We start from the raw sequence: 27779 nt of genomic DNA, 5'->3' as shown, positions 1-27779 counted from the left end.
CTTTATAATAACAAAAATAATTTTTTAAAAGAAAGGCTACAAGGCCCAGAGGAGCCTGAACCTCTTATCACATGGCCCCATTTTAGAAACAGGCTGCTGACTTCTGGCCTCAGTCACTCCTCTGCTTCCTCTTACTAATTTTACTACTTCCACTTTTAAAAAGAAAAATTTTCTGATCTTATGTAAAGCCAACACATGAATTGGTACATCAAGAAATTGGAGCTGGAAGTGGATGGCTCACATCTGTATCCTAGCTATTCAGGATACTGAGATCTGATAACCATGCTTCGAAGCCAATCGGGGCAAGAAAGTCTGTGAGACTCTTATCTCCAATTAACCATCAAAACACAGGAAGTGGATTTGTGACTCAAGTGGTAATGCACTAGCCTTGAGCATGAAAGTTCAGGGACATTGCCTATGCAATGAGTTCAAGCCCCAAGATACACACACACATACACATACACACACACACACACACACACACACACACACACACACACACACACACACAAAATTGGATTCAACTTCAGATATCATTGATTCTTGTGGCTTATGTTTATTTTAATAAAATTTACTAAGCACCTGTGAAATAGAGTACATTATAATTTTATGCCTTGTTCTATTGTCTTGCTGACCTGAAGGTACTGATTACTGATTCATAGGGCATATGGGAGCATACTTTGCTTATAGTTAAATCACTGAACCACTTAAATGCTTCTTGATGAGCTTATTAATATTTATTAAGTGAAAATATTTCACTTAAGGCTATAAGAAAACCTCCGAAGAAAGTATTATACAAGAGGAAAGCCAAATGGTAGTTTATTATTATACAGCTTTTTATTAATAAACTTCCAAGTCTCCTATAACTATGTTGAATTGGAATTGAAATTTCAGGGTATAAATAACATTTACATGATTCAGGAGCCATTGGGTATTTGAGTTTTAATTTAAGTAGCAATTTAAATTTTGTTGTTTTTTAGGTTTCTAACTTGAAACATCATATCCACCTTCTAACTTTGAAAGTCTTTTTGCACCATTCACAGACTATTTAATGTAGAAATAAGTGGAGAAGTGGAGGAGCCTGTGGCCACCCCTTGACTGTGCAATCTAGGCTATCTAGGCTAGTTTGCCAGTGTTTGGCCAGTGAGGGACCAGCAGCCATCAATGGGTTCTAGGGATTTGTCTAACCTTACACTGCTTGGTTTAAGGAAGTTAGGTGTTCTAGAAGGTTCTCTGGTGCTTTAGGGAGTCTGGGGAGAAGGACCAGCCTGCAGCGGGGTCTAGTCTTCCCAGTCGATGCTGATCGGGCCTCCACTCAGTGTCTGACGCTGCAGCCTGGCCCAGTCCTCAGCAGATCCGGCCTCACGTCGCAAGCGCCGGTGGCAGCCCTGGGCACAGCGGGATTGCTCGTCCAGCATCCTGCAGACCAGGACCTGGCAGTGCAGAAACACCTCCTGGAAAGAAGGTAGTGATCCTTAGTACAAACAAGGGACCTGCTGCTGCCATGGGTCACCATGATGGCAGATACAGGACACTGTCACACATTCACTCACTCCAAAGAGCAATCATGAGGTGGGTGCTTCATCCCACCTTACAGATGGGGAAGCTGAGACACATAGGGTAGGCTATACACTGGGTTGGGACAAGAGCTAGGAATAACAGGGGGTACTGTAGGACAAGTCCTTTCTTGTTTTTTTGTTTTGTTTTGTTTTGTTTTGTTTTGTTTTTTGGGTTCGGTCATGGGGCCTGGGCACTGTCCCTCTTCAGCTCTTCCACTTGCTCCACAGCGCCACTTCCGGCTTTTTTTCTTTTTGCTTATGTGGCACTGAGGAATCGAACCCAGGGCCTCATGCATGCAAGGCTAGTGCTCTACCACTGAGCCACCTTCCCAGCCCCAGGACAAGTCCTTTTTAGAAAGAGCAGCCTCAGGCTTCTTCTAGAGAGGCTAATGACAGTCATGCTTGTCAGCAGCTGGTCTGTGAAAGTGGCATGTTGCACGGGACACACACACACAAAGGGCAGGGTAAGAAAGATGTCTGCCTCTTAAACTTCCTTTGTTCCAAACGACTCACAACTGTGACAAGGACAACCAAACTTGCACCTTGTCACTGTGGCCCTCCCTGCACAGCCTCATAGCCTTTATCCAAGGAGATAGCAGTGGATTTTTAATGCATGTTTTATATGCACATACATTGTTATGATGGTTTTAACTGTTGTAACAGGCTTTTTTCTTTCCCATGTTTATCTGCTTGATAGTGCATCAAATTAGTATGTTATATGGACTCCTTAGGTCTATTAGTTTGGGTTTTTTTTCATGCCCTCCTTAAGACAACACAACATATATATCCACTTTTTTTTAAACTTTGTTTTTGAGAAACTTATAGAATTGGAATTAGTAGATAAGAGAATTCATGACTTAATGACTATTATTAGATAATGATTTATTAGATATTGTCATGTAGCTTTCTAGAAAGTGTGTCAATTTACACAGATATTGTAAACTTCTCTTTAGAATCTTGAAAACATTGCAATTCATAATTTTCCTCAATTTAATATGCAAAAAGTGGTATCTTACAATTGGTTTTTGTTGTTATTGTTGTTGGTTGTGGGGCCTGAATTCTGGGCCTTGGCACTGTCCCTCAGCTCTTCAGCTCAAGGCTAGCACTCTACCATTTGAGCCACAGTACCACTTTGGGTTTTCTGGTGGTTTATTGGAGGTAAGAGTCTTACGGACTTTTCTGCCTGGGCTGGATTTGAACTGCAATCCTCAGATCTCAGCCTTCTGAGTAGTTAGGATTACAGGCGTGAGCTATCAGCACCCCACTACAATTGGCATTTTAAAGCACTATTTTCTCTTCCCATTTCATTATTTGTCTTTTCTGTTCATTTCTTATCTATGTAACTGACTGCCCCACTGGCTTTTCTCCCTCATTTCCTTCTTCCTCCTCCTTCCCTCCCTTTCTCCCTACCTCTTTTCCTTCCTCTTTCATCTCCTTCTTTCCCTCCTTCCCCCACTCTTCTCTCCAGGTTCTTTTTTCTTCTTTTTTTTCTTTTTTTCGTCCTGGGGCTTGAACTCTGGGGCTGGACTCTGTCCCTCAGCTGTTCAGCTCAAGGCAAGTGCTCTACCAATTGAGCCACAGTGCCACTTTTGGTTTTCTGGTGGTTAATTGGAGATAAGAGTCTCACGGACTTTCCTTGCCTGGGCTGGCTTTGAACCACGATCCTCAGATCAGCCTTCTGAGTAGCCAGGATTATAAGTGTGAGCCACCAGCTCCTGGCTCTCCAGGTTCTTGCTATGAACCCCAGGCCACCCCCAAACTCAAGATCCTCCTCTTTGTCTCTGCATGCTGGGATTAAAAGTGTGCATCACCACACCTGCCTCCACACTGGCTTATTCATCGTATCTGCCAGTAAAGATTTGAAATTATTCTACGGTGTTTCCTTTGAATAGCTCTGCTAGTGTGTGTGTGTGTGTGTGTGTGTGTGTGTGTGTGTGTGTGTGTGTGTGTGTGTGTGTGTGTGTGTGTGTGTGTGTTGTGTGCATGTGTGAAGTGGGTTAACTGTGAATGCATGAAAGTGGGAAACCTCTCCACTGGTTTCTTCATATTCTCCCAGGGGTCCTGCAGACTCTAAGCACAGATTCTTAAAATGTCAGCATTCTGGGACACAAAGAAGGAAGGCTTAGGTCTAGGGTTAATGAGGTAAAGGTGTTTAGCTCACCTTGTGATCTTTGCCCACAAACTTGAAGACGGGGACCTGGAAATGCTTTACTAGGTGATCTCGGGATGAGTACTGCTTCACGGAATCATCTGAAACACAGCTGAAAGCAAGAGAGACAGCAGGTGAGACTGATCGTTTCCACAGAGGTGGAAAAACAAGCGTGAGCCTCACATCTGGCCTAAGGGAGAGGTGGAGCAGCTGGGGTTCCCCAGCTATCTGAGGAGGAAGGAGAAAAGAGATTCCTGAAGATATGGAGACACAGTCCTCCCCCATGGGGCATCTTAGGCTTGCCCAGCAAGCCCGCTAGGTCATCATCACCATTTGTTTCAGTGCCCCATGTCCACTGAGAGGAGACTGTCTTTCACCTGCAATGTGGGGCAAGAATTCTGACTTCATGATTTTTGTTATTGGTTTGAAGAGGACTTTCTTAGATTTAATAAATATTGACCAGACACTTGACAGACAAGAACACTGAAGGTTACAAAGTAAACAAACCACAATTTGTGATCAAAGAGCCCTGCACACCTGGAAGTTTCTTAGGGAATTTGTGCTTCCAATGGGGACACTTGCCACAGTTATTCTAATTGCCCGTTTTGTACATATAATGGTGAGTTACACTGTGATAAAGTTTTTTAGCTTAGGTCTACTGCTTACAGTACAATTTCTGAGTGTATCTCAAGGCTGAACCTTGAGATATTTTAGATATTGCTTGGATATTGTTGATTTTTTTTTCCCTAAAAAGCCAGGGATTACCCTCATATTATTTGTTCTATTCTAAGTTCTAAAAGAACTTTTCTTCTTCCCAAGACAGAGTTGACTTTTTATATGTAGGTAGTAATTTTTCTACTGAGCCAGGAAGAAGTGTGGTTAGACATAAGAGACTCTGAAACAAGGTTCTTACTCTACATTCTGTTTATTGCTGTTTTAGTGCCATTAAAAAATTCAGTAAAAGCCAGGCGCTGGTGCTCACACCTGTAATCCTAGCTACTCAGGAGGCTGAGATCTGAAGATCACGGTTCAAAGCCAGCCTGGGCAGGAAAGTCTATGAGACTCTTATTTCCAATAAACCACTAGAAAACTGGAAGTGGCGATGTGGCTGAAGTGGTAGAGCACTTGCCTTGAGCTGAAGAGCACAGGGACAGTGCCCAAACCCAGAGTTCAAGCCCTGTGACCAACCAAAAAAAAAAAAAAATCAGTAAAGTTTTTTTTTTAAGGCATCTTTGCTCAAGTGGTACTTTCTAGGCAGAAAGTACTATTGCCTAGAAAGTCTAGAGCTATGAATTCAGTAGACCCCAAAAGAGAGAGCATATCTCAACTTGAGTAGCTACTAGCTCCTGACTTCACCAACCTGGAGATGATCTCAACAAGTGCTATGGTTTCTATTTCTTGTATTTCCTAAGAAAAAATTAACTTACAGATCCTCAGCTTGATCACCAGCACCAAAAATTGAAGAAATAGATGAGTAATATGATCTATGACATGACAGTTTGTCACATGATAATATGATAACAGCACACTTCGTATTTAAATGATGCCTTGTATCTAAATTCATCTTTTTTTTTCTTTTTGGTAGTACTGTGGTTTGAACTTTGAAGGCCTCATACTTGCTAAGCTGGTACTTTTTCACTTGAGCTACACCTCCAGTCCTATTTTGTGCTGATTATTTGTGTGTGTGTGTGTGTGTGTGTGTGTGTGTGTGTGTGTGTGTGTGGCTTTTTCTCTCAAGGTTGGTGCTCTATCACTTAAGCCATAGCTCCACTTCTGACTTTTTTGCTGGTTAGTTGGAGATAAGTGTTTCATGTTTTTTCTGGCTTTGAATCATGGTCCTCAGTCTCAGTCTTTGAGATACTTATCTCCAATTAACCACCAAAAAGCCAGAAGTGGAGCTGTGTCTCAAGTGGCAGAATTTCATCCCTGAGGAAAAAAGCTAAGCAAGAGCACCCAAGGCTCTGAGTTCAAACCCAGTACTGCCATAAATACACACACAAGGGCTGGGAGGTTGGCTCAGTGGTAGAGTACTTGCCTCGCATGCATGAGGCCTCAGGTTCAATTCCTCAGGTCCACATAAGCAAAAAAAACAACAACCAAAAAACAAAAAACCAGAAATGGTGCTGTGGCTCAAGTGGTAGGGTGCTAGCCTTGAGCTGAAGAGCTGAGGGACAGCACCCAGGCCCAGAGTTCAAGCTCCATGACTGACAAAAAAAATACACACACAAATACATATATGTGTACTTATTTATATATATATATATATATGCATGCCCATGTATACATGTACTGTATACCTATGTGCACACATATACACACATTTGTGCACACATATAAACATATAGGTATGCATACATACAAATATGCACATATAAGTGTGTTTATGACTAGCCCCAAATTACTATTTAAAGTACTCATTTAGTAAATTTATTGGCAAATATTTAACGACCTCCACTCTACAAAAGCTTGAGGAGGAAGGAAAAAGAAAGTAATTTGACTTTGCCATGAGATAGAATCAGAGAAGGTTGTATAGAGGGGAAAAACTACAGAATCTTGAAGGATCACAATGAGTCAGATAAGAACAAAAGGTGGGGAAGGAAATTTCACAAACGGTGTCAGGATACTGAACATCAGTTCAAACTGAACCTCAGTTTGGGATCTGCTTGTAATTCTCTCTGGCAAAAGCAGAAACTGGAGGAGGCCAAGGTCAGTCAGAGGGTGAGGCAGAGAGCCAGTTATCTCCTGTATCTCTTGTCTGGAGACTTGGACTGCTGCCTGCCAGCTTACAAACCAGGTCTTCCACTATGGTTTCCAAGTTCTTTTTTTTTTTTTTTTGTTCAGCCATAGGCCTTGAACTCTGGACCTGGGTGCTATCTCTTGAGCTCTTCAGCTCAAGGTAAGGAAGCACTCTACCACTTGAGCCACAGCACCACTTCTGGTTTTCTGCTGGTTAATTGGAGATAAGAGTTTCACAGACTTTCTTGCCCGGGCTGGCTTTGAACTGTGATTCTTGGATCTCAGCCTCCTGAGCCTCAAGCTAGGATTACAGGCGTGAGCCACCAGTGCTTGGCTCCAGTTCTTTTTTTTTCTTTTTTTGCCAGTCCTAGGGCTTGAACTCAGGGCCTGAGCACTGTTCCTGAGCTGCTTTTGCTCAAGGCTACCACTCTATCACTTGAGCCACAGTGCCACTTCTATCTTTTTTTTTTTGCCAGTCATGGGGCCTGAACTCTGGGCCTGGGCGCTGTCCCTCAGCTCTTCAGCTCAAGGCTAGCACTCTACCACTTGAGCCACAGGCCATTTCTGGCTTTTTCTGCTTATGTGGTGCTGAGGAATCGAACCCAGGGCCTCATGCATGCAAGGCAAGCACTCTACCACTGAGCCACCTTCCCAGCCCTTCTATCTTTTTTTAAAAAAAATGTGGTACTGAGGAATTGAACCCAGGGCTTCATGGATGCTAGATAAGCACTCTACCACTAACACACATTCCCAGTCCAGCTTCCCAGTTCTTGTCTCTGATTTTTTTCTTTCTTTTTTTTTTTGGGGGGGGGGTCCAGTCATGGGGCCTGAACTCTGGGTCTAGGCGTTGTTCTTCAGCTCTTCAGCTCAAGGCTAGTGCTCTACCACTTGAGCTACAGTGCCACTTCCGGTTTTTTTCTTTTTGCTTATATGGTGCTGAGGAATCGAACCCAGGGCCTCATGCATGCAAGGCAAGCACTCTACCACTGAGCCACCTTCCTAGCCCCTGATTTTTTTTTTCTTTTGCAGCTCTCTCAGTCTGCCTCTGTTTCTCTCTCTTTCATACACACATATGCCTACACACTAACTAAATAGTGCAGTTCCTTAGAACTGCCTAAACAAAGGAACAGTACTTCATTGAGCATCTCAAGAACAAATGTGTAATTTCATAAGTTTTTAGATTGTAGGTCACTCCTTTCCACTATATGAGTTGTGACTATATGCTTCTTTTTAAAAAAAAAGTAAATAGCATTTCTCTCACATTTAGGGTATATATATGTACTTATTTATACTTGTATACATATGTGCACACATATATACACATTTGTGCATCATATAAACATATAGGTATGCATACATATAAATATGCACATGTATGTATGTTTATGACTAGCCCCAAATTACTATTTTAAGTATTCATTATTAGGGATATGGTTTCTCAGAGCATACAAACTGTACACTTTACAAAGTATATATGTGTATGAAAACAGCATAATAAACTCATCAAAAATGGTCAAAAGGGGTGTTGAGGGATGGGTGTTAAGAATGATTAATATTGGGGCTGGGGAGGTGGCTTAGTGGTAGAGTGCTTGCCTTGCATGCATGAGGCCCTGAGTTTGATTCCTCAGCACCACATAAACAAAAAAAAGCCAGAAGTGGCCTTGTAGCTCAGGTGGTAGAGTGCTAGCCTTAAGCTGAAGAGCTGATGAGTTGAGGGATAGCACCTAGGCCCAGAGTTCAGGCTCCAGGACTGGCAAAAAAAAAAAAAAAAAAAAAAAAAAAAAAAAAAAAAAGAATGATTAATATTAGCATGTGATCCTAACTGCTCAGGAGACCTGAAAGATCATGAATCAAAGCTAGTCAATGGATTTGAACCTAAAAATGTATGCTTTTTCTTCTCTTAGAGTCTACCAAATATTTTGTCTTACTGCTTCACTGTCTCCCTACCAAACTTCCTTTTTTTGGCTGCATTGTATTGGTATTTGAACTCAGAGCCTTTGCTAGGCAGGGGCTCTACCACTTAAGCCACTACACTAGTCCTTTTTTGCATTGGTTACTTTTTAAGATATGGTCTGGCTTAATGCCCAGGCTATCCTGGACTGAAATCTCCCTATTCATGCTTCTAGGAATAGTTAGCATTCTTAACACCATGGGCTTAATACTATGGTGCTCAGCCACTGGTTGAGATGGAGTCTTGTGAACATTTTGCCTGGGCTGGTCTTAAACCACAATCCCCTATATCTACTTCCTAGAATTACATATTTGAGCCACCATGCTTAGCTACTTGCAAATTTCTTAAAAAGGGAGTCTATACTTGCTGTTTTCTTCTGCTCTTTCCAGAACGAAGGGCTTAGTGTGTGTGCCTCACACACTCCTGCCCTCTTTGAGCAGGCTAGCAGGCCCTTCAATTTCAGTGATAAAGCAGGGTGATGCACTGTCTTTTACCTCTAGTCTTGACCTAGTTTCTGAGCCTGCTGCTCATTTCCAACTGCCCACTTATAGGTATTGCAAGTTTAAAGTTACTCAGTATATCAGGAGGCTGAGATCTGAGGATCAAAGTTTGAAGCCAGCTGGGGAGACAAAGCCAAGAGACTCTCATTGTGAATTAACCAGCAAAAAGCTGGAAGTGGAGCTGTGGCTCAAGTGGTAGAGCACCAGCCTTGAATAGAAAAACTAAGACAATGTCTAGCTACTGAGTTCCAGCCCCAGGATTGGCATGCACACACACACACACCATACACATTCAGTATATTACTTTGTAGGATCAAACTCAATCTTCTTTAAAATCTCAAATCTACTTCTTTTATATAATGTCTTTTCTCAGTGGCATGTGGGGAGTTACTCGAGCTAGACTCCCTGGAGTCATTTTTGACTTCCCTCTCTCTCCCCTTTCACCTCCACCTCCAGACGTGACTAGTGAGGACCCTCTGGGAGTGTCCTAAGGTCTAGATGGGTGAATTCAGGAGACATCAAGCAGCGTAATTACCCATCGCGGATAAGGTAGTACTTGGGGATCTCATCCATTTTGGAGGTGGGGGTGGCGAAGCAGCTCTCCACCAAGCTTTCCAGGCCGCTCACGTGCACCAGGGGCTCAATGCCGAAGTAGAGGGAGTCCCGGAGCTTGAGTGTGGGTAGGGCTTCCCGGTAGGGTTCCTCGAACTCGTTGTCCTTGAAGATCTCCAGCGTGAAGGGGAAGATGCCGTGGTTGCGGCTCATGATCTCTAGGGGCGCATTTCGGAGGTTGGGAACGTAGCCTTCGGAGATGTTGTAGAGACGCGGGTACTCGCAGGTCACAGGGATCAGAAGCTTGCTGGTGCGGATGATGACATCCCCGCTACTCCCCGGGGTCTGCTTGGGGACACCTGTCACCAGGTTGCTGGCCACAATTTTATCCTCCACTACCTGTGCCAGGCCAGGACAAGTTAAGAGCTTAGGCTTATTTCTAGAATTATCTCCCTTTTTAGAAACATCTGGTACATCAAAACACATTACAGATTTTGTTGCCTACACCTCCAGAGCTTTAATTTTTTCTCTACTGTTTTTGAGTTGTTATCTCAGTGTTGTCCAGTCTAGCTTTGAACTCTTGGGCTCAAGAGATTCTTTTGCCATTTCTGTTGAGTAGCTGAGACTATGGACACTAAACCTTTTCAAATAAAATTACTTATTTATTTTTGGTGCCTGTCCAGGCCCTGTGGCCTGGGTACTATCACTGAGCCTTGTGCTCAAGGCTAGCTCTCTACCACTTCGAACCACAGCTTCACTTCTGCTCATAGACTTTCATGCCTGCTTTGAACCATGACTCTCAGATCTCAACCTCCTGAGTAGCTTGGATAACAGGTATGAGCCACCAGTGCCCAGTTTAAAAGTATTTATTTTATTGGATTTCCCCCCCCCCCCCCCCGCCTTGCTCCCAACTGTTAGAAATTATACTTACTACCAGGTGCTGGTGGATCACCCCTGTAATCCTAGCTACTCAGGAGGCTAAGATCTGAGGATCACGGTTCAAAGCCAGCACAGGCAGAAAAGTCCGTGAGACTCTTACTCTAATAAACCACCAGCAAACCAGAAGTGGCGCTGTGGATCAAGTGGTAGAGTACTAGCTTTGAGCTGAAGAGCTTAGGGAGAGCGCCCAGGCCCAGAGTTCAAGCCCCACAACCGATTAAAAAAAAAAAAAAAGAAATTTTACTTACTACTTTTTGGTCAGCCCACACATTCCCTTGGAGCATTACTCATAAAAACAGATTCATGCAGAATCCGCACATTCCAAGCTCTGTTATCTTAGGAGAGGCCAGCATCCATGTGTTATTTTTTCAGAGTTTTGGACCTGGGGATTCTGCTACAGCACAAGCTTACGCTGGAGTCTCCCACCCTGGGACCTCAGTGCTACCACATTGTAGATGCTTTTTGGCTCTTTACAGCAGCCCCCACGGGGCTGTATACCAGAATGCTTCCAGCCTGCAATGGGGCATTCACACTGGCTCATCCATGGCGAGAATCCACACAGTTGGCCTCTTACCCCAAGTCTGATTAGCCCTCAAGGTTTTACTTAGTGAGATGTGTAAACAAATACTCACTTGCCCAGATGATGGCTCAGGCTTCTGCACTGACCTGCAGCTGCATCATCTGTGTCTATCCATCTTGCACACAATCAGTTCCATCTCCTCTGTCCCTGGTTATCCCCACCTCTGTGAGATCAAACCTGGATGCCTCTCCCTTGCATACAGGCTGGTCTTTGACCCATTCTCCATCCCATGTACTTTCTAATTTCATTTTCCAGTGTGTATTCCTTGTCAGGCGGGAATTCTTGCACTGCACATTCATCTCAGCCAGGCACACCCACTCTCCTCTCAGAGACTTTGCTCATTTATTCCCCATCTGAAAGGTTCTTTCTTTTTCCCCCTCTCTGCTTGTGTAAGACCTCCTCTTTTGCCCCAGTCCAAGCCCCTTGAGAGAGGGGGCCTCTTGGACTCCTAGGAGCTCTGAGGTTTCACAGTTCATCCCTTACTGACATTCTATGCGCTGTCATTTCAGTGTTGCTATGTGAGTTTCTTATGGCAGGAATTGCCTCCAGTGCTCTCCAGCACAGGGCTGAAAGAATAAACTTTTCCCCTCAACCTGGCTCAGTATATGCACTCATTACTGCTCTACAAATAAACCACCATCTCGAAATAAACCTTTTCTTCCAGTCAGATGAGCTGATGAGAGGGGACCCAGCCAGCCTCTCTGTACTACTACATCAATGTGTCTGTACACCTGGGGGACTTAGGGCCACTGGAGAGAAGGATCAACAGCATTCTTCCTAATTCGCTTCCTTATATTGCCCAGCCCTGGACAGGTGCTTAATAACATACTTGTTAAATGAATAACATATTTTCAGCTTAGTTTTTTTCCTTTCTTTTTGTAACTCTTTCTCTCACACCAGTAGTGGAGCTTGAGCTCAAGGCCTTGTACTCTCTCACTTAGCTTTTTTCCCTCAAGACTGGCATTCTATCACTTGAGCCACACTTCCAGCTTTTTGCTGGATAATTAGCTATAAAAGTCTTTTGGACTTGTCTGCTTGGACTGACTTCAAACCCTGATCCTCCAATCTTAGCTTCCTGAGTAACTAGGATTACAGGCGTGAGTCAATTCTGTTACGTGGAAGTATTTCATGTATAACACGAGCCATGCTGCATTCCTGTCCTTCTCCTAGTGTTCACAAGGCAGACCTACTTCCACCACAGTGCCGCATGTCTTGAGAGAGAAGAAGATGTTGACATGGGTGCCATTGGACACTCCTCGGCAGGAAGTGTTAGTCAGGAAGAGCTCCAGGCCACCAACCAGCTCCCTTGGGACACTCACTTCAATGGTACTTGACTTGCACAACACGGGAACTGTGAAAGAGGAGACTGATGTTAGAAAGGGAGACCTGGGTTGGGAGGAAGAGAAAGGAGGTATTCTGCGGGGGGGGTGGGAATAGTTTCTCATACATCTTTTTTTGTGTGTGTGTGTGGGTCTGGTCGTGGGGTCTGAACTCTGGGCTTGGGTGCTGTCCCTCAGTTCTTCAGCTCAAGGCTAGCGCTCTACCACTTGAGCCACAGCGCCACTTCCGGCTTTTTTCTTTTTTGCTTATGTGGTGCTGAGGAATCGAACCCAGGACCTCATGTGTGCAAGGCAAGTGCTCTACCACTGAGCCACCTTCCCAGCCCCAATCTGTACTTTATATTTTGGTTGGTCCTGGGGCTTGAACTCAGGGCCTGAGCCTCTCTGCGCTCAAGGCTAGTGCTCTACCACTTGAGCCACAGCACCACTTTTGGCTTTTTCTGTTTATGTGGTACTGAGGAATTGAACTCAAGGCTTCATGCATGCTAGGCAGACACTTTACCACTAAGTCACATTCCCAACCACTTCTGTACTTTTTGTTCTCTCTTCCACCAATGGGACTAGACTTCCTAACTCTCAGAATTACGACCATTTATTACCCCTCAAGTATATTAGTGTGTGTGTGTGTGTGTGTGTGTGTGTGTGTGTGTGTGTGTGTGTGTGTGTGTGTGTGTGTGTGTGTGACTAGACTTCCTAACTCTCAGAATTACGACCATTTATTACCCCTCAAGTATATTAGGGTGTGTGTGTGTGTGTGTGTGTGTGTGTGTGTGTGTGTGTGCCTGTGCTACTGGGGCTGGAACCCAGGGCACTGTCCTTTGGCTCTTTTGTTCAAGGCTGGTGTTTTACCACTTGAGCCACAGCTCTACTTCCAGTTTTTTGGTGGTTAAGTGGAGACAGGAGTCTCATGGACTTCCTGCCCAAGCTGTCTTCAAACCATGATCTTCAGATCTCAATCTCCTAAGTAGCTAAGATTGCATGCATGAGCCATGGGTGCCATGCTTAATATATTGTTCTGTAAAATAGGAGTCTTGTATTCAACTGTCAATTAAACAAACAGTTGGTACAAAATATGGTTAGCATACTCCACAAGTAAAATTCCTAAAGGATTAACATTTAATACCAACACAATTTATTGGCAATTCAAGAAAAGCATTGCTTTGATATAAGCTTAAATGACACACAGTCCTGCTTTCATTTCACCATTAATTATTGCCCTATAAAACATAGGTAATAAACAGTGTTAGTGCTTTCAGAGAAGACTTCCAAATTGTCCTTGCACTGCTTGGTAAGGTTGTAAACTCTGACTATAAATTCCATTTCAACTTACTATAAAAAAAAGATTGTTTTTCCGTAGATGTTCACTTCTCTAGACTTTGCACACCCTGAAAGGCCTGTCACAATCCAGTATGTGAGGATATATTATAACAACATAAAATATAAAGAAGTCAGACAGAAGGGACATTAAACATTTGCTGGAGTAGTGAACTAGAAGAATACAGTCTTTGGAGCATTGTTGAGAGAAGCCATTCCCCAACACTTCAACTAAGCTTTATGAAACTCTCCTTATTTGTCTTATTCTTCCAAACTGCTATTAGCTGTACTATTAGCCATAGAAATTTAGAGAAAAATCAGGTATAAACAACAAAGGAAGATGAGCATTTTGTAATTCTGCAGAGATATTCTCTTTTGAATGATTCATCAGAGGTGGCTACTCAAAGAGCTAGTGTTGGGAAAGAGGAGAGTCTGGTGCACTTGGGAGGGGAGGGTTAAGGGGTTCAGGGAAGGGAAATATAAATGGGGTGGATGGGGACCATCCATGTTCTACCTTGGCAAGTGTGGTTATCGTCGGACAGCACCAAGCCTCGGGGACACTCGCAGTGGTAGCCTTTCTCAGATTCTATGCAAGAGTGGCTGCAGCCACCATTGTTGCTGTGGCATCCTTTAATATCTGCAGTGGAGACCAACACAAAAGGGAATCAGCCCTCTTCCTCACAAGCTCCCACATGTACAGCAGGAATTGTTCCTTATTTTACAGCAGTATCCCTGGCATCTGGCCTGGTGATGGAGATTTGTAGACAACCTGGCAAAAATATTAGTTAAATGTTATGGCTACAGGGGCTGGGAAGATGGCTCAGTGGTAGAGCGCTTGCCTTGCATGCCTGAGGCCCTGGGTTTGATTCCTCAGCACCACATAAGCAAAAAGAAAAAAGCCAGAAGTGGCGCTGTGGCTCAAGTGGTAGAGCACTAGCCTTGAGCTGAAGAGCTGAGGGACAGCACCCAGACCCAGAGTTCAGGCCCCACAACTGGACCCCCCCCAAAAAAAATAAATGTTATGGCTACAAACTATAAGCAGCCATTGTCAAATTCCAGCTCCCCATGTAAGCTGCTCAGGCATTTCAATTTGGGTATTCACTTTTGTCTGATTTCTTTCTCATGGTTGGACTGAGATCATAGGCATTTAGGAATAAGACCCCCAAAGCCATTTTATAGTTGCTCTAACATTTAATTAGTTTGAATTTTATAGAGTATTATTGATGAAAAAGGACTGGGTATAAATTCAACTGGATGAGCTGGTGGACAGAGTTGCTGCTCACTGGCTGGATCACTGGCCCATCTTCTAGAATTTCTAGGAACCAGAGGGCTAGGGTTAAAGCATCTTGGCTGACGATGACACACTATAAAATGAGGCTTGGGGACTGGGGCTGTAGCTCAAGAATAGAGTGCTTGCCTAGAATGTGCAAGGCCCTGAGGTTCAATCCCCAGCACTGTAGTAGTAATAATTATTATTACTAATTATTAATTACTATTATTATTATTACTACTACCACAACAACAACCACAACAACCTTGTGGGACCAGGTTATCATCTTCCAGGTCAGGGGTTGTCACTCTAACTTGTTACACATTGTTATAAATAGTTATTGGCACACAGCCATGACCACTTATCTACCTATTGTCTGTGGCAGTTTTCTCACTACAAAGGCAGAGTTGTGTAGTTTTGACTGATTCTGTATGGTGTACAATGTCTAAAATATTTATCATCTAGCCTTTATGGGAGAAGCTTGCTGATATTTTTTCTAGGTAAAAAAATGGAAGTGAATGTTTCAACTTTTATAAAGTTATTCTTTTATAAAAAATAAATTCTCAATGAATTAGTCTTTGCAAAACTTAGAAGACATTAGGTATTACCTGTTTATAAATCTATATATTTCAAAAGGACATAAGCAAAGTTTATAAACTTTTAAAATAGCTAAAATCATATATACAATGGTGGAAAAAATAAAACATATGCTTTAAGATATTGAAATCAGTAATAATAATAGAATTTGTTTTTGCACTTTGGGAGATGGAACCCAGGGTCTCACACATGGCAGTATTCTACTACTGAGCTACACCCTAACCCCAAATAACCTTTTTCATGTCATTTTGTTTCTCTAAGTTGTAATTTCAATATTTGTAAAACAAAAGGTTCACATTAAATGACCACACAGATTTCAGGCCCCAAAATCCAAAGCACAAAATACACTGAAAATCTAAATTACTTCGAAGGATTTAAGTCTCTCAGGAGGATAGAGCTAAATGTTTGGAATGGAATTATCTGGCAAAAGGGATTATGGGCCATTTTGTTATCTCTGCATTTTCTTTATGCTTTCTAATAAAACAGTAAAAATTACTTAAAATTTAAAAGGATCATTTATTATTTTTTAAAAGATATAATTTTAAAGATATAATTATTATTTTTTAAAAATATAATTAAACCAGGTTCTGGTAACATGTCTATAAACTAATCAGAAGGTGGAGATCAAGAGGATCAAGGTTAAACTTTTTTTTCTAATTGTGAAAATACTGTACAGAGAGGTTACAATTACATGGGCAAGGTAAAGAGTACATTTCTTATCAAGCATTGTTGCCTCTTCCTTTGTTTCCCCTTCCCATCCCTTCCCATCTCCCCCCTCCCACCACCAAAGTTGTAAAGTTTGTTTTTTGACATAACGTCTTGTACATCTCATTGTTGCAATGGGTCCGCCTGTATCCCTATTTAAACAATTTGTTTTTTTCCCTTCCCCTCCCCAAATTATACCAACATCAAATACAGTGAAAACAGGGGTTATACCGTGGGGGAGGGACATACAAAGTAACAAAGAAATATCTTATAAATATGTTAGAAACAATAGCAAGAAAACATTTAAGGTTAAACTTTTTACTGGGCAAAAAGTTTTCCAGATTACTCCCCACATCATTTCAACCAATAGTTGGGCACAATGACACAGATTTGTCACCCCAGCTACATGGGAAGATGGGGCTGGGACGACCTAAGTTCCAGGCCAGCCTGGAATAAACAAGTTTGTGAACAGAGAAAGTTGGGAGTGGTAGCATGTACCTGCTCCGCTACGAGGGAAGCATAAATTGGGGATTGTGGTTCAGGCTGGCCTAGTCAAAAAACAGATCTCATCTCAAAAGTAATCAGAGCAAAAGCACTTTGCCTAGCAAGTGTGACCCATGAGTGCAAACTCCGAAACTATAAAATATATACAAGATAAACAAAAAAGATTTTAATAGTCCTACTACAAAAGTATGTTCAGACTATCAATAAAATCTAAGTTTCAAATGGCACTATCACTCCTAAAATATATATTCATATATAATTCATAAGTAATAACTTCTGGTTATGAGGATTAACGATAATAGTTCTAATAACATATTCATGAATAATTACAAATATTCCTCATACATGTTTTATTAATATGCAAATATCCTTAGTCAATAAAATTTAAAATACACTTAACTTTGCTATAAAGGGATAGTATATAACATTGTAAACTTTGTTACATGGGAAAATTGTGATACTTAACCATTTTTTGTGGTAATATTATTTTGAATTTAACAAGAAAAAAGTCTATTCTTGTAAGCAGTAGTATAGTTCTATTGATTCACAAATCAGTTATCCTGTAGGATAAATCATGTCTTTTGTATATAATGACAGTCAAGCTACTGATCTTTCCATGTCACTCTCTGCTATGACTGTGAGGAAAATTCACATTTATGAGAGTAGAAGTGTGAATTTTTAGCTGTAATGATTTGCAAAGGTAAATGTGTCTTAGAGTGGGGACACTGTCTAAGTTTCGTGCAATAATAGTAGATTATTGAAACATCATGTGGTGTTCTATAAATCATATCAACTTAAAAAATAAAAATACAGCTGGACACTGGTGGCTCATACCTATAATTGTAGCTACTCAGGAGTCTGAGATCTGAGGATGGTGGTTTGAAGCAGGCCTGCGCAGAAAAGTTCATTAGACCCTTATTTCCAATAAACTACTCAGAAAAGGCCGGAAATGGAACTGTGGCTCAACTGGTAGAGCACTAGCCTTGAGACAAAGAACCTCATGGACAGTGCCCAGGCCCTGAGTTCAAGGCCTAGGACCAGCACCAAAAATAAATAAAAAAGTAAAAATAGAAAACAGAAAACAATTTATATTTCAATTACTTGATGTATATCAGGAACTCTTTTTTTTGTTCCTTAGTCATATAATGTATATAACATCTCTGCTATTAAAAGTAGATAATTTTATTTATCTCCAAAAAATATGCTAATCTTTAATAAATGCAAAGCATACATAGGGATAGCAACCTCATGAAAACCAATTTCCCAAACTTGTAAGACAGGGAGAATCACCTATGGAACTTGTTAGAAATATGAACTGTTAGCCAGGTGTTCATGGCTCACCTATAATCCTAGCTACTCAAGAGTCTGAGATCTGAGGATCATGGTTTGAAGTCAGCCTAGGCAGGAAAAAATATGAGAGACTTTTATCCTCAATTAATTAGCAAAAAGCTAGAAGTAGAGCTATGGCTCAAGTGATAGAGTACCAGCTTTGAGCAAAAAAGCTAAGGAATGGTGCTCAGCCCTGAGTTTCAAGCCCAGTACTGGCACAAAAACAAAACAAAACAAAACAAAGCCTCATGAACTGTAAGGCCCTATCCACACCTGGGTTCTTTGTGGAAGACTAGTGATCTTCAGCTTCACCCTGCTCCCAGCTCTGCTTCCTGGGCCAGTAATGCACATGTCATTTACAAGTTATTTGCAGAGGTAATTGTCTTGACCTGCATCCAGGCCCCCTGAACCAGAATTTGCACTTTAACAAATCTTATGCGATCTAAGACTATATCTAAGCTTGAAAACCATGGAATAGTTCAATTCAATTTCTCTATTAAAAATGTGGCTTGTGATTAGAAATGAAAAAATAATGGCATTTGCAGGGAAATGGATGGAGCTAGAAGAAATCATGTTGAGCGAGATAAGCCAAGAGCAAAGAGACAAATGGTACATAGTCTCCCTGATAAGTGGATGTTAAATCGTAAATGTTAGGTGATACGACAAAATTAACAGGACTTAAGAAACAAAGAACTTCCACTCATCTGGTCGAACCCTACTAAATATCCCCATGTTGCTGATCACATGTATGGTGTATAGTGTACACCGTTATATGTTATAGACTGTGATAGACAATTTGCTCCAGGAAAGTTAGAATGAACTTGTGACTTTAAATGAGCATCATTATTCCACAATACTGTGAAATTTGGGAAATTATGTAATCACTTAATCACAATTTTAAAAAAATGTGTTATTGTCATCATAAAAATGTGGCTTGTGGCTCCTGAAAAAGTCTCTCCTGATAAGTGGGAGACAACATTAACACTGAATTATGTGCACAACATAAATACCCCCTGCTGATCGTGAATCCTTTCTATCATGTTTTTGTGCAGCGAGTCACTCCTCTAACTCTAAGGCACATTCCCAGATGTTGGACAATGGGCCAGTGGCTTCCTTAGGACTCTGGACTTGAGTCCTTCCTCATGGTCTCACCTTCACAAGTCCTGCCATCGCTCCTTAGAACACGTCCAACCCCACACTGACAGCGGTGGGAGCCTTTGAGGTTTACACATATCTCACTGCAGCCCCCATTGTTCTGCTCACATTCATTTTCATCTGTAGAAGAGAAACAATACCGTTGTTCTACTGCCAAGAGACTCACCTTGTCCCAAGACCGAGCAGATTCCCCACCTCTTCTCAGCTCCTGCTGGTAACTCTGCACACCCCAATCACCCACTGTGATATGGCATCATCATTTCTACTAACCTTGTCTCCCTGTTAGTTGTTCATATGCCTCTGCTGAGTGGAAGGCACTCAACTGAGAGCTTGATATAGTGGTGTACACCTGTTTCTAGCTATGATAGGAAGCATCAAATAGGAGGATCATGATCTGGGCATGGCCTTGGACCCAAGAAAGGAGATGAACTAGAACAGAGATTCTACTTAAGTCCAGGATCCCTTTGCTGTGACTTGGATATGGATTAAGTAAACCCCAGTGCTTGTGTGACTCCAACATGGCATGCTATGAGAGTGGTGGGGCCTAGTAGAGTAGCTGGGTAGTGAGGTCATCAGGGACCTTGAAGGTGGATGAAGAGGGTCTTGTGTGATTCCAGTTGTTATCTGGATTTCTGTCTATCATGCAATCTCTCCCTCTTCCATGTGATTGTAGCGTAAACTATCTGCCATGAGGCATTCCCTAGAACTGAGCCAATGCTTGTGCCATGCTCTTGAACCTCCAGAACTGTATACTCAAGAAACCTCTTCTTTATCAATTACTTGACTAATGTATTTCCCAATTAAACTGAAAAGTAGAACTTTGCCAGGTGGCCTAGGGAAGCAATAAGGAAGCTATCTGCCTGAGGTTTAGGGGAGGGAAAAGTCAGTCTTCACAAACACTGGAAAGCCCATGCCAGGGCCCTGCCATGGCTGAAGTAGATTTATATTTCCCATGTGGTCAGGGGATTGTAAACTGAGAAACTGATAAGCAATTTGGCCCAGACTGGTAATGTGTCTGTAATGCCTGACAGAAACATCTGAAAACCTACTTTGTAGTAAAATTGCCTCAAATCAGTGATAAGAGTGAAGAGCTACAGAAAAGGATGGCAGCAGAAGATAGTCCACCATAAATGAGAACCCCAGGGGAGAGGCCAAAGCAGGTAACAGGGTCTTTGGAGTAGGTATAACACAACAATCCAGGAAATTCGAATATATATACTAATACCAGAAAGAGAAAGAGGAAGGAAAGCAAGTAAAATAAGGGTAAAAAAACAGGGCAGAATTACAAACCAATAAATGTTTAGAAGCTGTAGAAGTGGAAACTATGGTTGCTGAGGACCCCTCTGAGCCCTTGCCTTGCTGCTTGCAAAGGCATGGTGAACGGCTGGCGAGGGACAGGGCCACACCTGGGCTTGGGCTCCCTTCAAGGCCATTTCAAGCTTGGACTGCTAACCTGGAGACTGAATTGTTTTCAATGTAAAGGAGAACTGAACCTCTACTTATTCAGGCTATGGTTATTTGGGATTGTAACTGATAGCTTGGACATCTTACCCATGGAGTAAGGTGTCATTTTTAAGTTCAATTGAAGAATCCATTGAACAGTGTTGTTAGCTGGGCCTGGTGACACACACCTATAATTCCAGCATTCTAGAGACTGAGGCAGGAGGATCATGAATTCAAAGCCTGTGCTACCTAATGAGATCCTGTCTCAAAAATAAGAACAAAAAACAGAAAGAAAACCAAAACCATTACCATATCACATAGTATTGTGGACACAAACAATAAATAAATAATAAAAGCATAGAGACAGGGAGCAGAGTGAACTTGCAAACTGTGATCAGTTGGCGGGTGAGAGGACAAAGAAGATGGAGAATGACCACTTGATTTGTATCCGTAAAAGTCTATGTAAGTGTTTAAAACAGAAAGCAAAATTTAACTGTTCTTAAATCTGGAGGCATGCACATCTGTTTTATTATTTTCTTATAGTCTCCTCTCTTCCTGAAAAATACATATAACTGAAAACAAATTATGATAATTGTTATATTTAAGTGAAAAATAATAAAAGCTAAAATTGACAAAGTCAGTTTTAAACATAAAAGCCTGCCTACAACTCATGATGTCAGTGATGTTTATAGACCCTAGGTAGATGTGTGGTGATTTGCTAGCCAAAGACATCCAAGAAATATTATCAATGAGGAGGTGTATATGTAGTTTGCCTTTGATATAAAAAGAAAAGTTCAATAAATAACGGTATCTTTGAAATTTTTATATCTGTTTATATCTGCTTGAAGAAGCCCTGGAAGCACACATAAGAAAACAATACATGTTTTTGGAACACACTGTGAAATAAATTCATCACACATCTCAATTGGATGTCAATTTTTATCAGAAACATTTGATCTGCATTTCCACTGAGGAAATATAGATATAATTTAGTTACTTAAGTTGTTCCACACATTTTTGGTTTTCCAATGATTGAATCAATAATCAGTAAGTTTTTAACTTAAAATGTAGGGAAGTAAGATTCTCAAGAACCACTAGACACATCTCAACTCCTCCACAGCCACATTGGGGCAAATGGCCACCACAGCAGACAGCATAACTGTAGACTGTCTAGGGGCTGTCACAACAAAACCTTGGCTTGAACTGCAGTCAGGAACTAAAAAGGTAAACACTACTGCAAGTGTTGGAGAGGCAAACTGTGTCAACGATGGAGCCCTGAGACAGGCAGAGATTTTGATTGGTTTCCATGATCACAAGTTCCGAGTTCTACCTCAACTTGTTTCTTACCAAAACACGTCTGCCCGTCGTGGCCTATCACACTCCCTGGTGGGCATGTGCACTCATCGGTGTCCGAGCAGCTGTCCTGGCAGTACTCCTCACAGACGTCATAAAAATCTGCACAAGGATAAAGATGCTCTTTTGTGAGTATAGTCACCGAGCACCAGTTCCCAGCCATCTGCATGGAAAGTCTCATGGTTTAGACCTTGTGTGAAAGAGTCAAATTGCTCGGGGGTGTCTTCTGACCTTCAGATCAGTGACTCTCAGTTTCAGGTCGATAGGCCTGTAGCTGGCAATATAGTTCTTATAAATTTGGAGTATTACCAGATATGATGTGTCCTCCTCTTCTATGGACTTAAACATATAGGCACTGAGGATGTGACAATGTAGCTCAGGGATAGAACACTTGCCTAGCACAGTAGAGTTGCAGGTTCTATCCCCAGTACTACAAGATTGAAAACATAAAACTATGTAGATTTGATGGAATTAAGAACACAGAAATTTGCTTGGTGTAAATGACTTCCTGAAGCTCCTTCTCATTAGACGCCACTTTAACAAATTAATGGATAGTAAGCACAATTATCAGATGGATGTCTGAATAGCTATCAATTTATCAACACAGATGACATAAAAAGGGGTCCTTTAAATTAAAAAAAGGACTATTTAGATAATGTAAATTAACACTTCATTTCTACTGTTTTGTTTGAATGGAAAAAGATAAAAGATAAAAAGAATTAAGTGGGCACTGGTGGCATATGTCTAAAAATCCTACCTACTCAGGATGCTGAAATCTGAGGATTGTGGTTCAAAGCCAGACTGGCAGGAAAGTTTGTGAGACTCTCCAATTAGCCACCACAAAGCTGGAAGTGGAGATGAGGCTCAAGTGGTAGAACACCAGCTTTGAGCAAAAAGCTAAGGAGCAGCATCTAGGCCCTGAGTGCAAACACCAGTATTAGCACACACACACACACACACACACACACACACACACACACACACACACACACACACACACACACAGAAAATAGAACTGATAAAACTGGTAGTTCCTTCCCCTTTCTATTTCTGTAGGAAGTTTTCAGAAGTTCTAAGAATAGATGTCTGAAATCATGATATGGATGTATCATGGGTCCCAAAGGAAATTTGCTTCGACTGAGATGCTATTGTCATCATAACTGGGTTTCAGTACTCACGGCCACAGTAGACATGGAAGCACACACTGGGCTTAGCCAATCGATACACATAGTAACCTCCGGAGCAAGCCTTGACCTCCACCGTGGTGTTCCACAGGCAGCAGTTCCCTTTGAAGCTGGCACAGGCCTGGCGCTGCACAATGCCATCACCTTCTACAGGGTGGCTGCCATTGAGCCAGACAGGGGCATGGGTTCCACAGTGGTTTTCTGGCACGCAGAAGGTGGGCATGGCATCACCTGCCATGCCTGTGAAGCGGTACCACTCTCCGTCCACATGGCTGTCACATGCAGGGGAGCCTTGAGACTCATCCAGCTGATGTTCAGTGTTCCTCCAGGGATCATTCAGACTGACATAGGCAGAGCAGGGATCTAGGGCTGGGAGGGAAGAGGGCACCTCAGGGTACTCGGTGACATTGCAGATGGTGGCGCCAGCACCCTGAGCCTTTCTCTCCAACTCCCATTTGGGCTTTTTTTTTTTTTTTTTTTTTTGAGTTCAACAAAGAAATCACCTACCGCCCCTATGTGGAAAATGAGCTATATAACTTGTGGGTGGGGACGGGAGGGAAAAACTGGGAGAGAACAAAGGAACAGGTGACATTGTCCAAAGAGAAATACATTCTTTATCTGACTTACGTACTGTGACCCCTCTGTACATCACCTTTACAATAACAAAAAATATTTTTTTAAAAAAGAGACCACCTACCGTCCTAAAGAGAAGCTAAGATCTCTCAACTTGATTTAAACATCTTTCATAAATGCTCTTTACAGCATTGTTTTCAACCTATTTAAGGCTTAATGTTGGTTGTTGGACTAAACTTTGTATCTAATCTTTCAATGGAAGTATAGTCATTCAGATTAAATTATGATCTGCAACTGAGCAGACCATATTTTTTCCATTTCAATAGATAGTATTTTAAATGTTCAGAGAAGTTACACCTTTGTGTTCCTCTCCTAAATATCAAGCAGATATTTAGTCAAGCAGACCATATTCTGAGTATTGTGTTCATACCTGAAGGGTGCATCTTATGAGAATATGGACTGATTTGTCTAGAGGAAGTTGGAGAGCCTTTGAAGGGATCCTAGGCATTGGTTACTATAGAAGAAGCTGAGAATTTGGGTTTGGGAAAAAGATGGAAGAAAATTCATGTTAGTTTTCAAAACTCTGGGATGGGGGCTGGTAGGGAGCTCAGTTGAGCCTGAGTTGAACATACACAAGGCCCCAGGTTTGATCCTGGAACAGGCTCCAGAATCAGAGTTAGGTATTCCATTATGAAAGCTAAACCAGATTATTGGGACCAAGCACATTTCAGTTCAACTATCCATCCACAGGAGAGGCTTTGGGGACCACAGTGTAGTTGGCTTCACATGTTTAGATGACTATCTGTAAAGAAAACTTCCATATCAGCGGCAAATTCCAAGAGATAAACAGTGTCTAAAGCTCTTTCCACTGAGAAGGAAAAATCCCCAGCATTGCTGGTTTGTAAGCAATACAGAGACTACTGGCAAGTGGTTCCTAGAGATAGTATGACAGTTTGGGACAAGAAATAAGGATTTTCTGGAAAGAACATATTTGCAAAGCTGGGGGATAGCAGAAACAGCCCTTCATTTAATATATCCCTAAGGTGCCTCAATGGAGCAGCGTGATGTCTCTGGAAGAAAGAAATGTCCTCCGCCCCTCACCTCAGGGGAAAATATGTCCCCCTTGCTCTCTTGGCTGTCAGTCTCTTGCTAAGCAGGGACTCTAGAGCAATTTCACAGGTGATTATTAATCCACACAAATATTCCTCTCATTTTTTTGCCTCTGTAATTTTATAAGGAATGGTTGCATACTCAACCTTTAATGATTTCTGCAGAAGAACATAATGAATATTCCATGATTTATAAAGTTTCCCTTCAAGTTAGCTGCCATTTCTTATGCTGTTAAAAAATTCACTGCCTCTGGAAGTGACCCAGCAGCTTCTGGCTTTCTATCTCCTTTAATAATCTGATCTTGGTATTAAATCCTGGTTCAAGTTGGGTGCTGGTGGCTTATGCTTGTAATCCTACCTACTCAGTAGTCTGAGATCTGAGGATCACAGTTCAAAGCCATTCTAGGCAGGAAAGTTATGTGAGACTCTTATCTTCAATTAACTACCAGAAAACTGGAAGTGGAGTTGTAGCTCAAAGTTGTAGAGTGCTAGCCTTGAGTAGAAAAAAAAAAAAAAGAACTCAGGGGCAGAGCCTAGGCCCTGAGTTCAAAGCCTCACACTGACATAAAATAAAACAATAAAGAATCCTTTTTCAGCTGCAATGTGGAGCCCAGAATTTGGTATTATGCATATTAACCCTATATTAGGATACACTCTCTTCAATGGAAGCTCTTAAAAAAAGGACAGCCCTGTGTGTCCCTTATAGTCTCAGTGGCTCACTTGTCCTCCAGGGCTCCTGCACAGTCTGTGTCCCCACCCTTTAGTTTCAGGGTTGCTCTACCCAGCAGCCACCTCAAGATCATCTCCTTCATTGGCCCGGTATCCCACTGGGCTTAATTCCCCTTCACCTTCCTTTTCTCCCCTGCTCATCCCCTTTAGTATCTTGTTTTTTCCCTCTCTCTCCTTCCCCACCCTTCTTGCCCCCCTCTCTCATTTCCCTCTCCTCCCAGGCCAACAAATGTCAGCCTATCCCTAGATCTCACTTCTGGCATTGAGTCAAGTGTTGGGTGCATTGTGGGGAGAAACAGGAGGATCTGGAGGCAATGGAGAGCATGAAAAGGGAAGTGGGAAAAGCTGGTGCATGACTTGATGCCTGAGTATTCTTAGCTAGTTACTTCAGCAGATTTAGGGTGATTGGCAGGTAGATCAAGCCTGTTTTAGGGGACAGTTTTGACTCTGAGATGAGTTGAGAAGACAGTATGAAGAGTTCCCATGTATTCTGTGCTGTTTTCCTCTCCTATTCCCACTGTAGACACATAGAATATCTTCATTAGCATGGCACTTGGGCCACAATAAATGTCAATGTATTGTCAATACATTATTTTTGACTAGTCTACATTTATTCAGATTTCCATAGTTTTTTTCCCCCTGTTCCAGGATCTCATTCAGGAAATTATATGCATTTAGCTTTCATTTCTTAGAGTCCTCCCAATTTTTTTTTTTTTCATCATGGGGCTTGAGCTAAAGGCCTGGGTGCTGACCCTGAGCTTTTCTACTTCAGGCTAGCACTCTACCACTTGAGCCACAGTTCCACATCCACTTTTCTGGTGGTAAATTGGAGATAAGAGTCTCAAGAACTTTCCTGTCTGGGCTGGCCTTGAACTGTGATCCTTAGACCTCAGTTTCCTGAGTACCTAGGATTATAGGCGTGAGCCACCAGCACCCAACATTCAATTTTTTTTTTTTTGCTGGTTGTGGGGCCTGAACTCTGGGCCAGGGCACTATCTCCCAGCTCTTCAGCTCATGGCTAGTGCTCTAGCACTTGAGCCACAGCGCTGAGGAATTGAACCCAGGTCCTCATGCATGCGAAGCAAGCACTCTACCACTGAGCCACCTTCCCAGTCCTCCCAAATCTATTTTTAAGGCCTAGGTTCCTGCAAAGAAATAAATTATGGATGAGTTAGAAGTATGGCATGGTTCTCTTTATTTGTCCTCCACCCACTCTTCTAATAAGAGTTTATGCTTTATTGGAGAAAAAAAGAAAGGAAAATCAGTTAGTAACTAGAACTGAAACTTCCCTTTGCCTAGTTGGCCAGATTTGTGCCAAGTCTGAGAGAGACAGTTTCTGAATTGCTTGGTCAGTACAAAAAAAAATACCTATATTTGAAGGTCAAAATAACTAAGTCTCTTTCATCCAGCTCTGTCCCTTCTTGAGAAGAAAGATTTCACCTTTGCATTCACAAAAACTAACACCCGATTCTGAATTATAGAAATTATTTTCTACTCCTATATTGGAACTATAAAAGTATCCAAAAGAAATATTTAGCTCATGGAAAGGTGTTCCTATAAGCCCTGGAAAGTGTGGAAGCTCCGGAAAGAGGTTAAATGGAACATGGAACAGAAATTCTCCAAAAACACATTTTCATAGAGAAACGATTTTCCTTATTCAATTCTAGATCCAATATTTAAAGCCTTAACATACAGTTCTAGACAATCTATGCACATAGCCAACTGCAACAACAAAAGTATACAGTGACAAGGTTTGGACAGGAGACTCACCCATGGGGGACACCGAGGTGACAAGAAAGGTGAGCAGCAGGATCTGAGGCATCTTTCTGGACCAGCCACCAGAAACCAAGTGGAAATCCTCTCACTATGTTTTCCTTTCTCTTCTTTTCCAGTGCTTAAACGAAAGAAAGAGAGAAACTTGCAGGCTTTTATGAAGAATGACTTTGTCAGTATAACCTAGGTCCTTATCAGAGGAAGAGGATGAGTGGGACAGGAGTCCCTCGCTCTGGCCTTGACCCCAGGAAAGGTCACCCACTGTCACCAGAATTATTATATTGATATTTTTCTTTAAGGGGTTAAAAAGCCCTCATAATCCCTCATCCTCTGATTGTTTTCTCTCAAGAATTCCCTGAAGTGAAACCTCCAGTATCTTATCCAGAAGGGAACAATCCCTCATGTTGGAATATTGTGTGAGTTCTAGGAGTTGGT

The 27779-nt window shown here is 41.9% G+C and overlaps 1 protein-coding gene across 1 annotated transcript; it reads right to left on the bottom strand.

The window, feature by feature from the left end:
- Positions 1–548: 548 nt before the first annotated feature.
- On the bottom strand, positions 549–27779 carry Oit3 (oncoprotein induced transcript 3). The gene is made up of 9 exons (XM_070020361.1): positions 27342–27779; positions 23155–23529; positions 21971–22078; positions 19178–19300; positions 14135–14257; positions 12157–12317; positions 9431–9846; positions 3721–3820; positions 549–1454 (listed from the first exon to the last, which is right to left on the bottom strand). The coding sequence occupies exons 1-9, from the start codon at positions 27391–27393 to the stop codon at positions 1281–1283; spliced, it is 1632 nt and encodes a 543-aa protein (XP_069876462.1). The 5' UTR covers positions 27394–27779; the 3' UTR covers positions 549–1280.

Source organism: Dipodomys merriami, unplaced genomic scaffold (genome assembly GCF_024711535.1).
Source record: "Dipodomys merriami isolate MVZ:Mamm:240054 unplaced genomic scaffold, mDipMer1.0.p SCAF_14, whole genome shotgun sequence".
In the NCBI taxonomy this organism is placed as follows: Eukaryota; Metazoa; Chordata; class Mammalia; order Rodentia; family Heteromyidae; genus Dipodomys; species Dipodomys merriami.
This window is presented reverse-complemented; position numbering and strand designations above follow the sequence as displayed.

Coding starts and splice junctions, on each gene's coding strand:
- Oit3 (XM_070020361.1), bottom strand. CDS start 27,393: ATGCCTCAGATCCTGCTGCTCACCTTTCTTGTCACCTCGGTGTCCCCC. Junction 14,258..19,177: donor CGATGGCAGGACTTGTGAAG/GTGAGACCATGA, acceptor TCTCCACTGCAG/ATATTAAAGGATGCCACAGC. Junction 9,847..12,156: donor CATGCGGCACTGTGGTGGAA/GTAGGTCTGCCT, acceptor GGCCTGGCACAG/GTAGTGGAGGATAAAATTGT.